The sequence below is a fragment of the Kryptolebias marmoratus genome, linkage group LG11 (genome assembly GCF_001649575.2).
Source record: "Kryptolebias marmoratus isolate JLee-2015 linkage group LG11, ASM164957v2, whole genome shotgun sequence".
Taxonomy (NCBI): Eukaryota; Metazoa; Chordata; class Actinopteri; order Cyprinodontiformes; family Rivulidae; genus Kryptolebias; species Kryptolebias marmoratus.
This window is the reverse complement of record NC_051440.1, coordinates 23,677,681-23,694,123: the sequence shown is the minus strand read 5'-3', so window position 1 is coordinate 23,694,123 and position 16,443 is coordinate 23,677,681. Positions and strand designations below refer to the sequence as shown.

The 16,443-nt window shown below is 38.1% G+C and overlaps 1 protein-coding gene across 2 annotated transcripts in view; it reads right to left on the bottom strand.

Annotated features, from left to right (window-relative positions):
- Nucleotides 1–16,443, bottom strand: part of si:dkeyp-19e1.3 (USP6 N-terminal-like protein) — a 24,669-nt gene extending 8,226 nt beyond the window's left edge. Inside the window, exons 1-8 of one of the 2 annotated variants that reach the window (XM_017419043.3) lie at nt 16,089–16,443; nt 3,507–3,580; nt 3,105–3,190; nt 2,914–2,953; nt 2,728–2,808; nt 2,310–2,417; nt 2,074–2,183; nt 568–616 (exon numbers count right to left, since the gene is read on the bottom strand). In XM_017419043.3, coding sequence (XP_017274532.1) covers nt 568–616; nt 2,074–2,183; nt 2,310–2,417; nt 2,728–2,808; nt 2,914–2,953; nt 3,105–3,190; nt 3,507–3,572 — 540 coding nt within the window. In that variant the 5' untranslated portion in view covers nt 3,573–3,580; nt 16,089–16,443. Of the gene's footprint in view, nt 1–567; nt 617–2,073; nt 2,184–2,309; nt 2,418–2,727; nt 2,809–2,913; nt 2,954–3,104; nt 3,191–3,506; nt 3,581–15,938; nt 16,007–16,088 lie in introns of those variants that run through there. The other variant, XM_037978194.1, reaches the window with a different exon arrangement.

Below are 16,443 nucleotides of genomic sequence, written 5' to 3'. Positions count from 1 at the left end.
TAATAATATGACAGTGTTTTATGAAAATATGGACGTTAATGGAGAGCTGTGTAGCTCAAGGAGGTGACCACATTGTTTCTGTTCCTGTAGAAGACTTCAATATTATCATGTGCTAAAATAAACACACCTAGAAAGACAACACTCAAAAGGTGAATAAAAAATTGGTACTAAGTGCAAAAAAAGTCCCACATTAAAAAAAAAAAGATTGTTTTCTAGATTTTTTTTTTAAAAATGACTAATACATTATGAATATTTGAAACATACAGTAGAAGAGCTTGGTTTAACAGTGTGAACATGGCTGGAGGATTGATGATAGTCTGACTGTCACATTCAGGCTGAGCCGCACTCATAAATAAAAAATCTCACCCGAGGCTGAGCAAGAGTGAGAACAGATGGGGGTACAATGCCTGGCCTGCTCTCTGCTGTACAGAAACCAACAGAACCGATGAACTTCTAGCTATTGTGTCATTAACTGTCTTTTGCAAGGCCTGTGTACACCAAACTTTTTCATATTATGTAACACCACGTTAGGAATGTGCACATATTTCCCCACGCCTAAAAACGTACCGTGTTGTAGACGGAGTACGCTGCCAGTATGTGAAACAGAGCCTGCTGCCTGGAGAAACAGAAAAACACCAGAACAAGGATCTTATTCCTGAGAAATAAACATGCAAGTATTCAGAAAGGATCAAACAAAAACTACAATAAACTTTGGTGGGAATTTTAAGTTTAAGTAATCAGCAGCATTTAAAATGAATCTTTGGTATTGTAAGATTATATGTCTATAAGCAGATTTTTGCAACGCAAAAATTAATAACATATGCTCTTTCATCTTTCATCTGGTTTCTATGACTGGAGGGTTTTGCATTGTTCAGCTGATTACATCTGGAGATTTAACCGTTTCAGACAGTGAGCACAAGGCACCCATTGTGTTTGTATAAATGTGTTGGAGCAGGGCATTAACAAATATAATGTGGAGAGGATGTCTCCCCTCCAGGCCTCCATAATAAAAACATGTTCTAATAGACGACACTAGAGACAGGAAAGACACTTTAAATAGCTGTCAGTGTCTCTGTGTGAGTAAGACAGCTGTGGACTTGCGGGGAAGGAGTGGGCAGCCGAGCAGGATGAAGCAGGATGAAGCAGGATGAAGCAGGATGAAGCAGGATGAAGCACTGTTTTGGTCTGTTTGGGCTCAGTGGCTTTGAATCGAAGGGGAAGCACATCACAAAGAGAAAGAAGAGAGCACTCTGTAACACACTAAGAAATAAGCTAAGCAGCTTCTACAGCAGTCCAAATTAAACACAATGTTTGCCCAAGACAGTTGTGTTTTGAAGGCAGTCTAATGTATCTTGAATGTAATTGGTTTTATACATTTGTTTGTTTCAGTGCTAATTTGTACACATGTATTTTTGATGGTGCAGATTCTGTTGAATGCCATTTCCTGTGGGGCTTTGTGCACTGACAGGAAGGCTAATAAAATGCAGAGAGGAGGAAACCACCACTCTGCTTTTGTGCGAGTGTGTAATGCGTCTGTGGTTGCTTCAAAGTTTAGGTCAGAGGTCACACCCTGCAGGAGCCGCTGTGGGTCAAACCTGTACGCGTGCGCTGTCACAGAAAACAAAAGCATCCTATCCAACATTCAGACAGTCTGGGTAGAATTAACTTTGGCTAAACATACCAGCAACAAAGCAAGTTTGTTTGGTAAAATCCAAAGATAGGTGCTTAAGGTGACTCTAAATTTTGTGATTGAACAATGAGGCATTACAGGAAGATAAACTACACAAATCTGTAAGTCTTAATGTAGTGGTAATTACAATAGCCCTGAGGTCTGCACTGAACTTCTAGGCATAATTAAAGAGACTTAAAGGTTGTGGGTTTTAGACCCTTGATGGTCACCAATAAATGTTGAAGTATTAAGAAATAAACAAAAGGATTTAGAGTCTGACAGCTGTGGGAGATTTATTTTAACATCAGAATAACTTCTTTTCATGCTCGGACAGCCTCGCAGTCAGGAGCTCCTGTTTCCAGTTGCACCAGCTTTGAACCTCTTGCTTCCTCATCAGAACTCACTTGACTCCAAAGCGATCCATGAACATGATGTGGTTCCTGAAAGTTCTGTTGACGTCCAGGTCTATCTGCTTGATCTCTGTCGAGTAGTTACGAGCCTGCAGCTTCATTTTCTGGGGGGCAGAAAACACCACAACTATTTCAAAACTAGGCAGCAAAAGAAGAAAAAGAATTAAAAATGAACTTTTATATATTATTTAAATGCCAACAGTTAATGTTGTCAATAAAAAAAGTCATACCTCATATTTCCCCTCGTTTTCTTGCTTCATTTTTTCTATGTCCAAAAGCAAGGCCCAAACTTGGCCTCTCAACTGGAGCGGTATACCTTTATATACACGCTTCACCAACTGAAACATATGAAACAACAAATAAAAGGACTTCAACAACACTCACAGCAGAAACTTGGAGGATTCTTGCATAAATGCTGCTATATGGAGCAAAAACTTAATTCCTGAAAGACTCAGACTCATTGCTTGTTTTCATATATTTGTTTTTTTTAAGTGTTCAAACCACAGAGGAGGAAGGAAAAATAGCTATTCCTAAATTAGGACTGGAAAACAAATTATATACAGAAATAGAAAAAAAAAACATAGCAGATCAGGAAAAAATGGCTAAATCGAGGATGCCTATTTGTGTCTTATCACAGCCACTGCCAACCTTTTCACTGTTTTTGTACTTGTCCCATTTCCGAACCATCTTCAGCCATTTTTCAACTCGTTCGATTTCCTGGAGCTTTTGCTGGGGAGAACAAACAGAGACCAACACAAGGTGCACTACATAAGTACAGAAAAGGAAAATTTAAACACAAAATTCAGAGAAAAACAACCTTAAAAACATCCTTACCTTCTCTTCAAGCGCAGTAGGTGTTGGGAGTTCTTCCTCACTGGAGCAAAAACAAATACACACAAAAATTAATTGCACAAACATTTGTTTAAAAGTCACCTCAAACATTATCATGATGTGGAAAAATGTGAAAGGCATAAACACACAGATACAGATCAGATAACACATGTAGACGCTTCAATATAGCTTACTGCAGGAAGCCGAAGCGGTCAGTGACTTTATAGATGCTGTAGTTGGCGTCCTCCCATGGGTCAATGTTAACACCGTCCTGTCTGCCCTGAAACACCCATTTATAATACAGATTGTAAGTATTTGAACAGTTAATCTGTTCTTAACCTCTATGCTTCGACACGTATGGTTTTAAATGTTGAAGTTGATTTTAAAAAGGAAAAAAGAATTTAGTCCTTTTAACTCAAAGCAACAAAGACGTCATTCTCCCAGCTTCTCAGTTTTGTAGAAAAATTGGGGAAAAAAAGTGTTTTTTGTTTTCAATTTACAAGCAGAACAGCTTCAATTTATTGTGTTCATCGTGTCCAAACCAGGAACATGAATTTTGGCAGTCATCGTGATTGTACTCCTGTCGACCGGCTCACCTTGTCATATTTAGAGATGACTTCAGCCCGTTCCTCTTCTATCAGTGTGTTTATGTCCTTCTTCATGTCAAAGTCTAGACAGAGGCAGATAAACAAGCTGTCAATAATCACCACAGCTGGCGCAAACGTGGCCTATGTGATCTAAATATTTACTTTCTAAGACACTGTAACTCAGAGCTTTTCTGTCAATCACTAGTGTGGATAAGATGAAGATGAAAGAAAACACATTTACTCAAAGATGTAAAAGTGTTCAAGTAAAACTAAAAATAAAATGTGACTTACAGTACAGTTAGTTATGACATTTCATACAATCGGTAAGTGAGCCTTTTAGAGACATTCTCATTGAACCTTTTTAATGACAGAATGTACTTGTAGTGCACAGAACATCATTAGAGGTTCTAAACCACACACATGACGACAAAGATGTAGAGCAAATTACCTCTACACTCTCACCCACACTAGTACTATGATTAGAAATGTAACCCCAATTGCGTGGTCCCACTCACATCACTTATACAGCATAAAAAACAAAAAAGAACTTGAAAAAATGAATTTATACAAATTTGACATCAACTGCTAAAGCCTGGATAACCTGCTACAGGGATGCTGAATGGGCAAACGGAGCTTCAATACTCTGAAAACTGCTTGGTTAATGTTAGATACAACAGCTTGATAATTCCACATTATTTCCAATAAAATATAGATTACTGTTCTGGTGTGATTTCAGTTAGTGTGGTTTGGCTGTTTGACTCTTTTCAAAACAGTTCTGCTCTAAAATATCAAAATTCAACTTTTAAACCCAGCTCATCTGCCTGACAGCCTGAGTTGATCTGTGCAGTTTAACCTCTAAAACTATTATTATAAGGCTGAGGGTAAACTTGTCAAATAATTTTTGCAGTAAAGACTTTATAAAGATGCATTTATTGTTACTTACGCACTTTCTCCATAAGATGCAAAGAGTATAAGACTGTTCAATAATCCTCTTTTTTGTTTTCTGATGCAGACACTTGTCTCATGTCAATACATTAATCAGGTAGATTTAAGAATAACAGGCACATGTCTAAAACATGCATGTTATTTCACATTATTTGAGGTTTAATTGTAAGTGGTCATATGCAACGTGACAAACTGATAATGTATGTGTGGGAGCGGTCTGTGCACGTCTGAACTGATATCAACTCACGTCGCCTAGATGCAAAAAAAAAGCAACTAGCATGAAGAACAACATGGCCCAAGGTAAGTTTAAAAAAAGAAAAAAGCCTTCCTTCTCTTTTTTTGCACTATTTTAGCCTGACCCGACTCCAGTTGGAGTCTCTTGACTTTCATGCCCTGATGTGTTTTGGCAGCTTGGCTCAGAGAAAGAAAAGCATTGCCGCTCAATTTGTCAAATCAGCATTTCAGACTGATGTTTGGGTACAAAGGGAAAAAAGCAGCTACACCTACCCAGCACATGAGTTTAAAAGACACATACAAAGTCCTGAGAGGTCTTGCTGTTTTGAGTATACTCCTGTCAGATATTATCTGAAGCTTATTTTAAGCAACACTTTAGGGAAGTAGAATAATACGTTGCAAACATAAGAGGTGTCATGGCGGATTCAAGCTAAGAGCAGAAGTAGTAGTACTAGATTTGGTTTCATGCCATGTCAGCAACAAAGATGATATCATGGCAACAAGGCGTAATAAACAAACATAACTTACAAATCAGTAATCTTTTTTTAAATCAATATTTGATAAACATTTAGGAAGTTTTTGTGACAAAACCGTATTTAAAACCTTTTCTATGCCGTTTTGATAGTAAAACTGTTGCCTTGATTCAAGCTCGGAAAATCAAGGTAAGTTTGTTTTGCATGCGTGTTGAGAGACAAAAGGCACAATCAGATCTGAAGAAGTTTATAAAATGAAAAGCAGCATGGTTTACCACAGAGTCTCTCAGTGACTACCAAAAACTTTGACAACTAACAGCGAGTACTTGGCAGCGAATGTGTCCTGATGACCAGCAGTCCAGATGCTTTGGCCAGCTGAGGCGTCAGGCAGTGGACAGCAGACATTTCTGACACGGCCAGCACCAACAGGTGGGAAAACACCAGCTACTTTAAACAAAGACTCAAGCTTTTCCCTAACACTCGCAGGCTTTGTCTCACTGTGAGAGGTTTCTGATTGAACTGACTTCCTCAGTATAAGAATATCTTAAAGCTGAAACAGCTGGCACATGGAAAGATCAAGTCATCAAAATGAGACATTTATTCACACTTACTTAAAGTAGTGTTTGATTAAGCCCCCTCAAATCAAACCTTAGTCACAACCCCTGCTTTCCACCGTCAAAACAACTGACTCACTGAACAGGTGGTCACTGAAAGCTGAGAATTTAGAAAATGTAACCAGCTGTTAATAGTTTTTTTGTTCTTTTATAATGTCCCTTCTCTTCTCAGACGGTTTCAGTCTTTCAAGGTGATGCCAATTTGTTTAAAACTGCTGCTAGCCCGTCTCTAACCATGCCTATCAGGATAAAGAGAAACTTCTTGTCAAGAACTCCAAGCTGCATTTTAAAGTACAGGATGAAACAATAATTCTGCTGTGATTACCCACTTTCTGTCTGGTACCCTACAAATGCTGTCTCTGAGGGTGGGAGTATGTAAAATTGCCTGAAAGTCAGATTTGGTGAGATGAGTAGGAATGAAAGCCACTTGTGTCTGTATTTAGCTCTTTTACTTCATTGGAAGGTTACTGCTTTAAACATCAGCCAGGGCTTTTTATACAGATTTCTCTCTGTGCCTACTTCTCCTTAGATGCTTCAGTTTTTCTTTTTTTAGACCAATAAAAGAGTCTGTTAAGATTACAAGGTTGACTAAATTCACAGCAGATGTAAGAGGCCAAGTTTGTCACAGCTGTAGCCTTCTGATGGACTGTTCAACTCTTAAAATGTTCTAGTATGGCACTTTAATCTTCTTTTCTCCTATTTAGCAAACTAAATACTTTTATGTTTGATCCGACTACAGTTTTTTTTATACAAGATTAATCATTTTGTTACCACATAAAACTGCTATAAATAGTTCAAGTAAAACATGACTCCCTTCAAGATTAGTTCTAGTATGAAAAGATGTTTTTATTATTATTATTATTATTATTATTATTATTATTATTATTATTATTATTCAAACATTACTGGAGATTTTGAGCTGCTTTGAATCACTGTGTATTTAGTAAATCACTATAAAAATCACTTTATCCATACGTCCTCGTGCTTATTTCCTGTGTTGAGTCTTCACAATGCTGATACTATTGTTTTGCTGTTAGACAAAAGAGGAAACCAGTGGCCACTCCTTCAATGGCTGGTTTAAAGCGGCAGCAAGAGAGTGACAACAAACTGAGTTTTCTTCCAGGCTAATTCTTTTGACCAACAACGCTTGAAAATACCCAAACACAGCAGATGAAGATGTGGCTAAAGAGCACAATGTGCAGTCAGCTCACATGAAATCCACCTGACTTCGAAGCAAAATAATCAGGGAAAAGCTAAGGCAAATTTATTTTGAACAGCAAGCTGAGAAGGCTAGTAGTTGAGAAGATCGTTGTGTTGAACAGATGGTAGCAAGTGGGCGAAAGCGAATAAACAGAGGAGAAGGTCACCGAGTGGGAGAGAGCTCACGAATTTCACATGTAAGTAAACTTTTAAAGAGGAACAAAACTGATAAACTGTCTTAAAGCGTCACAAAGTGTCTCTTCAAAAAGACTAAAAGTGCACCGAAAGACACATTTTCCCATAGGGCTAAACTTTGACAACCTGGCTGCTGACAGGATAGAAGACTTCAAGCCTGAGGCTTAGGTGATATCATTTCCTGTTATGACATAGAGCTCTAAATCGAGCTCGCGTACATAAGCTCACACTGCCCTGTTGAGACCACAAACAGCTTGCAAAGCATTCTGAATCACATACAGCTAATTGCAAGGTTGTGAGCAGCGATGGCGCAGTCAAAACTTCCTTTCCCGAACCGTCAACAAAATCTCCTTAAGTCTCTCAATGTTTTGCATACGTGGTGCAGAGTGTGTCCTAGGTTAAACCAAGATATCATGGATCAAGTCATATATAAACAACCTGGATAAACGGCTGACCTTGATCCTTGAAGGACACAAAATTTGAGAAAGAAAAACAACTTAAACATCAATGCATGAGTTAATATATTATATATAATCATACAATTCTTTTTTTTTTTTTGTTTGTTTGTATATTTTTCTTGATCTGGGATGATCGGTCCTTTGGCCTATAATCAATCTTAATCTGAATGAAATCTGATTTAGGCCTGAGGATTATACAAGAGCACAAGAAGAATCAAAGCCTGGGATTAGGAGTCTGGCGATAGTCAAACTGTGGGGCTTCGGAAACTCTGAGCATAAGCATTGGGCTGTTGAAAGCATACAGTACGGTGTGTGTATTTGGGCCGACAGTTTAAGATTAAACCTTTAAGCGAAACTTCGATTGGATGTCACAAATCTACACTAACATCGCTCTGGTTGTTTAAAAAAAGTTTAGGTCTGCATGAAGTTGTTTATGTAAAACCTCAAAGGATACATTAATGGATTACGGAGTTCAAATTCAATTTTAATTGAAGTCTCTTTAACTGGCAACCAAAAGCGAACTCAAAACTACTGATTACATGATGCAAAAGACAGCAGATGTTTAGTTTATCTTCCCGCAGGATGAAAGATGAAACCCCGTATGGTCAGCCAACAGACATGCTGACTCAGAACTAACAAGCTTGGGCTACAAAATCATTCAACTTTGTTAGCCACACAAAGACCTAAACACTGCCTGATTTTTTTCTGTACTTTATTAGCAGCATAAATCATCTGAAAACCCCTAACATCACTTCACCTCACATTACCTCTTAGAGACAGGCTGAATAATCAGCTGACCAATTTTAATCGGCCAATATTGGTCCCTTTCAAAAAGAATATCATCAACTGGACATGCCTGTGCATAATTAAAAGTAACTCATTAATAACTCAATAACCAAGAAGAGAAAATTAAGATACAGCAGCAGCTGCTACAACCAGCTTACTATAGCCCGCAATTTATATATTTTTTTAAAAGAGAATGCTTTTCTAAATATTATTAATATTATGTGTACAAGTTCTTCTAAGGGTTGTGAAATTTAGGTTTATTTAAGTTAAGAAATTATTGTTGTATATTGTTCACTGACAAATTCATATGGACCAGAGATAATAATTATAATAATGAAAAAAAAAAAGGATGTTGCATATTGGCCCTAAACTCAAAAGACTGGCATTGGCCATAGAAAACCTCATACTGGTAGCCCTCTATTAACTATCTCAGATTTTTGATGAACTAAAACGCTTACCGCCGCTTCTGACTTTTGTATTTCATTTAAAGATTTCTCATTATTAAAAAACAATGGTAATTATATGACTTCCTTTTCTAGCTTCCTTACAACCTTTTTACTGCTCATACATTAGATCTGTATGTGTGGATCCTGTGCTTTCTATTTCAAGTACAGCTAAATCCCAAATAATTTGCATTTGAGTACAATGCACACAGTAACTGCAAAGAAATATCAGCAAATAAAATGTGAATTTTCATGTATCTGTTGAAAATACTGTGCAGGGCAGTAGGTAATGGAATTAGCCCAGTGCTGAAGGTTCATGGTGACTGCGACAAAGAACAGTAGAACATTCCATTTTAGAAAAAGGAGGGTAACAAGCTGCCACATGGCTTCAATTTTCACATGAAGAGGTCTCCAGTCCCAGATGGCTTCAAAGCTCCAGTTTTGTAATGGGAGTCAGATGCACAGAGTGTGCATTTAAGTGTGCCTGTGTTCAGAGCGAGCTGAAAATAAAAGCAAAGAAAGCAGCCAGAAAGTGATGTGAGGATGACAAAGAGGTGATTTTTCTATTTTCAGCAGAGAGGAAAGAAAGGTACAGTTGCTCCTATTCAAGGTTCACACAATTCCAGCCTGAAACTCACAATCAAGGCTGCCATCACTACATTTATATGCTGGATTTTCTCTCACCAAATATATGTTGGGGCAATTTAAAAAGACATGTAATTAAAAGGGAGCCCATCAGAGACCGGCAATCACTAAACCACCCAACAGCAAACCAAAGCACGCCGTCACAAGATGTTCAACAGCTGAATCTTTTTTAAATGAAGGTATTTGAACTTCTTCAATAATAGGCTAACAAAATCCTCAAAGAACTGAAACAAAGAAAAATCACAGAAGGTTAAAGAACCTAAAATATATTTACAAAGCAATAAAAAGTCAGATCCAATTTATTTGACACTTATTTCAGCCTGTTTATTATGTACCACCAGATGGAAAACCAACTTTATAGCTCATACCGTACAACAAGCAGGTTCAAACATGGTAAACATACAAGTTTATTCATTTAAGGTAAAGTTAATTTTAAAAAATCCATAAAAAAAAAAATCACAATTTTGTTCTGCTTGATGACTAATAATTAAATAATCAATGGTGATTTATGTGTGTACAAAAACTACGAAACCATCAGCAGCCTTCAGACATAACAGTGGAAGCGCCATGCAAACAGGTGTTTCGTAGGTGTGATGGTGTGCAGACAGTGGTTACTTGTTCATCTTACCCCAGGATGTTCTCATTGTGGCCGATGACTCACAGTAAGGTAGGAGAAACTGTTTATATACTTTTTTTGTGTTGAGCTGAGTCAAACAATGACAAAATAGGAAAAAAGATTGTTCAAATTGGGGGAAGGTAGATTAATATATTGTGCCAGTGTCAGATAATGTCACTTATGGGAATTTTTAAGGGCTAACCATAGTTTTTGTAACAGGAGATTTTCTGTCTTTCTGTTTGTTTTGTATACCTGTGGAGTTTATTCATAGAAAATAGAAGCAACACATGGACTATCCGGGCCAGGGACACAACATCCAGAGGACAACGTCGGGGGGGAACAGCACAAGGCTCAGAATAACTTGCTCTCCCCATGGGGCTTTTCTGTCCTGCCACTTTCCCTCTGCCCTATCGGTTTCTGGGTTTTTTTCCAAAGATTCCCAAACAACACTCCATATCCTAAGCTAGCTAACTACTGTTTCCATTTGACAAAAAAAAAACATTCAGAGGATGAGGAAGCAGGTCACTTCACCTTGCATCTAGTCTAACTTTAAACCCGATTTTATCTTTTGCTGCTGTGTGGGATGGGGAAACAATGACCACCAAAAAAAAGGGAGGCCTTCCTTCGTGGGATGGCAGGACTTTTGGAAAGGATGGTGGTGTAAGGAGGCACTTATAAACACAGAACAACCGCTGGGCCCTGTTGAGAAAGCCACATTCTCAAAAACAAATCTTCTTCCTGGCTTATATGCAGCCTTAATATAAGCGGTGAGGCTAGATGAGGGATATCATTTTCTATTAATACAAAAGAAATGTTTCGTAAAGTCACACTTAAATAGGAAGCTAGAGGTTTCACAGGTTCACAATGCGAAGCAAGTTGGTAAGAAATGTACAATATGTTGTGGTCAGAAAGCTTGCACTATTCAACATGCACTATATTTAAATGCTATTTGAAATCTTTCCTCCAACCCCTACTGCTCACATCTTTAATAAGATTATAATAGAAGATAAGATCAAGCTTCTGCATTTTGTACCACACCAGACCATAATACACTCAGCTTCACAGTGCAAGTTTTGCACATTGGCAAGCAATTCAAGAAAGCAAGTACATTGGAAGAATGTCGCCCAATGAAGGAAGCCCAGCTAAGTAAGCTGTTCCCAAGTCAAACGCTAAGCTGGCATTAAGCAAGATTTACTGATGTACACTCTTCTGGTGATTTGGTTGTCATGGTGTTTGTGTTTGACTTGTGTTTACAAGCACAGAAACACAGGATTACGGTACATGGAAGGGAAGCAGTCTTACACTGGGAGGAAAGTGCTGCTTCCCCACAGTTCAACTACAGACGGAGGTCAAGTATTCAGAGCAAAAACAAAGTCAAAGTGGCATCTAAAAAAGACACAAATTGAGAAGACACAATCATGGAGGGGAAATTCCAAGACAGCCAAATTTAGCCCTTACGAAATGCCAAAGAACACACAAATCGACTCCCATGGAGTCATCACTCATGTTTTCGGGGGTAGCATTTTTTTGTACTTGGTGACAATCCACAAACTCACCAGCAGTGTGACATCAACTTCACTAGTGTCAGAAAGTAGGAAAAAGGTTTAGGTCATAAAAAACACACCTACACAGACCAGATTCACTTTGGTGTCTATGAGAGCCAAACGCTGCAACATGAACGTGATGAACAAACACTGAAGTGTAAGTTAACTGCAACAATGACCCTGATTGTTGAATAATTCATGTATGCATTTAAATATCAAGAAAACAATATGTATGATTTTTTTTTTTACTAAGAGGTCTGTGGATACTGTAAAACTTGACAGTTGACAGTTGTGTCTGAATACAAACACCTTGGATTAAGAATTGATTCAAATCTTACATTTAAAAAACAAATTTAAATCTGTAATGAACACAGCAAAGTTTAACTTATCAAATTTCCGTCACATCAGAAACTCACTGTCAACAAAAGCAGCAACCCTATATTTTAATGCCATTATCATGTCACATCTCTCATACTGTTTGACTAGTTGGGCACAAGCCTCCTGCACAAGTTTAAGATTGGTGCACGTAGTTTACCATCAGGCTGTGAAAGTACTGGACAGAAAGACAAATGCTTATCATCACTGTTATAGAATGAGAAATCAGAAACTACTGAGCTGGGATAATTTTGGTAAATTAAAAGATGCTTGTCTTACTTGTAAGATCCAGTATGGCTTGGCTCATCCCCCCTTGGTGCTTTTGTGAAACATCTACTGACAGGCAGACCAAGTCTGTCAGTAGGAGGGACTGTGTATTCCCAAACAGAAGGACTGCTTTTGGTCAGACAGCCTCTCAGTGAGAGCTACTCATACTTGGAATATTCTTCCAATGGAGCTCAGGGAGCATAATGCTTGCCTGTCCTTTAAAATAAATTTTAAATTATTGTTAAAGAATGGTCCAGTGTCTGATCATTTGCTCTGAAATTGTAGTTTTTTTATTATATGCCAATTATAGTGCTCATGTCATCTGCCCCTGAGACTACAGCACAAAAATGTTTATTATTGTGCATTGTCTATTTATATTTTAAACAAATAAACAATGTGACATTTCTCCAATATGTGAAAACAAGCTCCAGGAACTTTTTAAGACATCTAAAAAAGATAAAACAGAACCAGGAACATATATTTTCTGAGTCACACAGCTGGTCTAACTTCCATACACTTACAAATTTGAGTTGTAATAGTTTTTTATTTGGCTTATTGCACAACACTTTTGACGGCCTTCTTGCTGATTTTTAAGTGCTTTAAAAATAAAGTGGTATGGTAGGTTTTTCTAAAACTTTCACTTTTAATTGCATTTTGGGACACTGGTACATTTGTATCCCTTTGACGTCCATCATAATGCCGTCATTCAGCCAAAACAAAAAGGCTATTGTTGCCTTTCTGGTGAAATAATATTATCACAAGAGCAAACAATGAATGCTTCTTATTGAAGACTTATACCAGAGGCAGAAAAAGCCTTTGACGAAATGTGGAATAAAAGTTACAAACCCGCTGACTGTTTCTCAGTTCATATAAACAAAAAAATACTTCTACATTATTTTGCCTTCAAGAAAAAAAGTCTGCATTAATGCATTTTAAAACTTCATCAGATAACCACACTGACTTTGAGAGCCTGAGGATGATTCACAGGCATTAAAACCAGCCCACACGTGGTGTCAGCTGATCTGTTTTGAAACAATCTTAAGTCAAAAACAATTCTGAAAAGATTTTCACTGTGTTTAAACCTAACCTAAAGTGTTGGATGATGAAGAAAACAGAAATACGAATGTGTTATCACAGTTCCAATGATGCAACAAGCGTCTGACTTTGTTTTAAAATGTGAAATTGTTGATTTGCACAAAGAGAGTTTACAAACAAATATCCATCCGTGTCAAAGATGATCAACTCTCAACCGTCAGAGCAAAACGGAGGATCAATTGGCTTTTCTTTCTTTTGACTTGATTAAAGGGGTTCTGGTTTGCACAGAATTTATTTTAAAAAAGGAACAAAGAACAAAAATAACACTGAGCAGTCATTGGTAAGAATGAGGTTTCCGTGCACTGAACTTGTCAGATGGAGGAAATAAAAAGTTTAACCGTATTTCTTGTGTTACAGACTTGCGTCACAATTTAGCAAAAATAAATAGAACTTTCTTTCTTTCTTTTAGCAAAGATGACTTGTCTTGCTTCTTTTGGGCTTCAGTACTTATAGCTGAGGAAGCAGCAGCTAAATAAAAGCTACTAAAGTTATCTTTCAGGGTAGGCAGTTTCGATCTGCTGAATTGTTTTGGTTCTTTGTTTTTAAATCAGCCCTAAATGCAAGCTTTTGCTGATACTTGGATTTCTATAACTGCACAACTTTAACTCATTATGTTTAATTATATATTTTCTTCTGAACTTGATCTGGAAAGCAGATACACAATTTCATCCAAATGCACTTCTTTTATAAATAGAATGATAATAAAGATAACTTGAGCTGTAATGTTCTGTGGAAGATGGAACTGGCAGTCTTACTGCATATGTCTCACTTTGTGGACTTCATCCTCCATCATCCAAGATGAAAATAAAGTTAAACAAGTTTAACATCCAGCTGATGAACCACAGCCAAACTATCAAACTCTGAACTAGCTGAAAAAGAAAACATTATTTGTCATCAGAGTCACACTTCAATCAAGCTCTTGATACACTCCTATGCTATTCAGAAACAGAAAAAGACTTTCTAACAAGACATTAAACATCTTCAGAACCAACTAATGAAATCCAGTTGTGTCCCACTGTCCTATAAGCCTTCCAGACAGTCTGATGGAGGAGGAGAGCAGCATCCCACTGTAGATCCTTCACCCAGTCTGCAACCTCCCCCCACTTCACATAGACCAGTGAGACGCCTTGTTAACCTTCCAGAAGGGAGCATGAATGACATGACACACACACACACACACACACACACACACACACACACACACACACCAGTAACTGGCCTACTTCTGCATACTGAATTTCTGCTCTGGGTATTGGGCTGTGTAATCCAACTTTCTCCAGTGACAGGAAGCATCTTGGCTTTAGGTATCACATCCATGTGCTGATTTAAAGCTACAGTGTCCCCATTTTGACTCGGATCAGAGGTGCAGAACCAAAATCCAGAACTTAAAGCTATCAAACTTGAAACACATTGAGACATGGTCTTGTACTTTTAAAGAAAAAGGCAACAGAGACTGTTTGTCTGAGTTAAGAAAGGACAACAACAAAAGGACAGCGGCTCACGTGCCATCACACCCTACACACTTTCTTCACCGTTACCTCCATATTTAAACGTTAGGAAAGCTTGTAAAGAGTGACGCAGAAACTCTGTGAAGTTCTCGTTCAAGGCTTCCACCGCAGAGAGTTTATTACACCATTCATGTTAAAATGAACCCTTAACAGTTCACAGACTGAGAGCTACACTGTAAAATCTAACAAAATCATTCAACTTAACGAGTGAAAGAGCCACCTTAAAATTCTTAGTTACATAAAAACACAATATTTTAATCTAAAATCCCTCGAATCACTGTTAGGTTGGTAGTTTTGATTTCACGATTGGTTGACTGGTTATTTGAACTTGAAGATCTATTTCACCTTAATTAAAAATATCATATATATATTTAAAGTTTACTTCATATGAATGGATTTGGTTTAGTTCATTGACTGATCTGCTAAGGGTAACTGAACAGGCAAATCTATTTTAGCTTTTAGCTACTGTTGCTAAATCAGAAGTGTTTGGTCTTCTGAGTTTAATGTATAAATTGAGTGAAATACCGCAACATTACTTTCAACATGACTCAGTTGAAATAAGTGTTTTGGTACAATATAAAGCAGTCTAAAGCAGAGGGCTTGATGTTTTAACCAAAACTAGTTATTCTCTGATCACAAGATCGCTTTCCTACCTGTGCAGTGTTTTATTTATCTTTATTTTAATTCACTGACTTGTTTGGTTGAAAGAAATTCTTAACTCCACAAAATTGTTTAACCCCCCATAAATAAGACTAAGTGATGGCCTGAGGGTGTAAGAGAGAGGACAGAGGACAGAAGCTGCAGTAAGGTGAATATGTGGATCTAAACCCTCCAGCTGCACTGACCTCCAAACATGATAAACATGAAAAATTCAGTCAGGTTTGAAATTTTTATTTAACATTTCTTCTCAAGTCAAGTTTCAGCTTCGCCAACAGCTCGTGTAACACAGACTAGTGTGTTGAAATAACAAACAGGAAGGCTAAACCCCGTTTTACAGGAAAACAAAAAACAAAAAAACAAAAACCCTCTGAAGTTATCCTGACCTGTGCACGTGCGACCAGTCGTTACATGGAGCCTGAACAGCTTCCTCTGATGCTTTGAAGCGAATTGACGCGCTGGGAGTGAACCCAAACTGGACGAAAATAAATAAATAAATATATGATAAGAACCATCAGACCGTCGCGCCCGCTTACCTTTAGGAGCGACTTTTCTTCTTCTTCTTCGTCTTCTTCTTCTTCGCTGAGCCTACGAGTAAACACCGAACCCTCTATTCTCATTCTCCCCCTCGCTGCTATTCGGGGGAAGCTGGCACGCTCACGGCGCTAAAACCCGCTGCTGCTGCTGTTTAAATAAACCCAGAGGACCGATGCAGCTGCTGCCCGACACGGCAGAGACAGCGACAGAGACAGCACGAGGCCAGCAGCTCGAGAGGCGTGTCCCCCCCCCTGTAGGACCGAAGGGTGGGACGCAAGTTTCATGTTTGCTTTGCAGGAAACAGGCCTCGAAGACAGAAGACACCCACATTCGTAGGTTCACGTAGCTCTCATT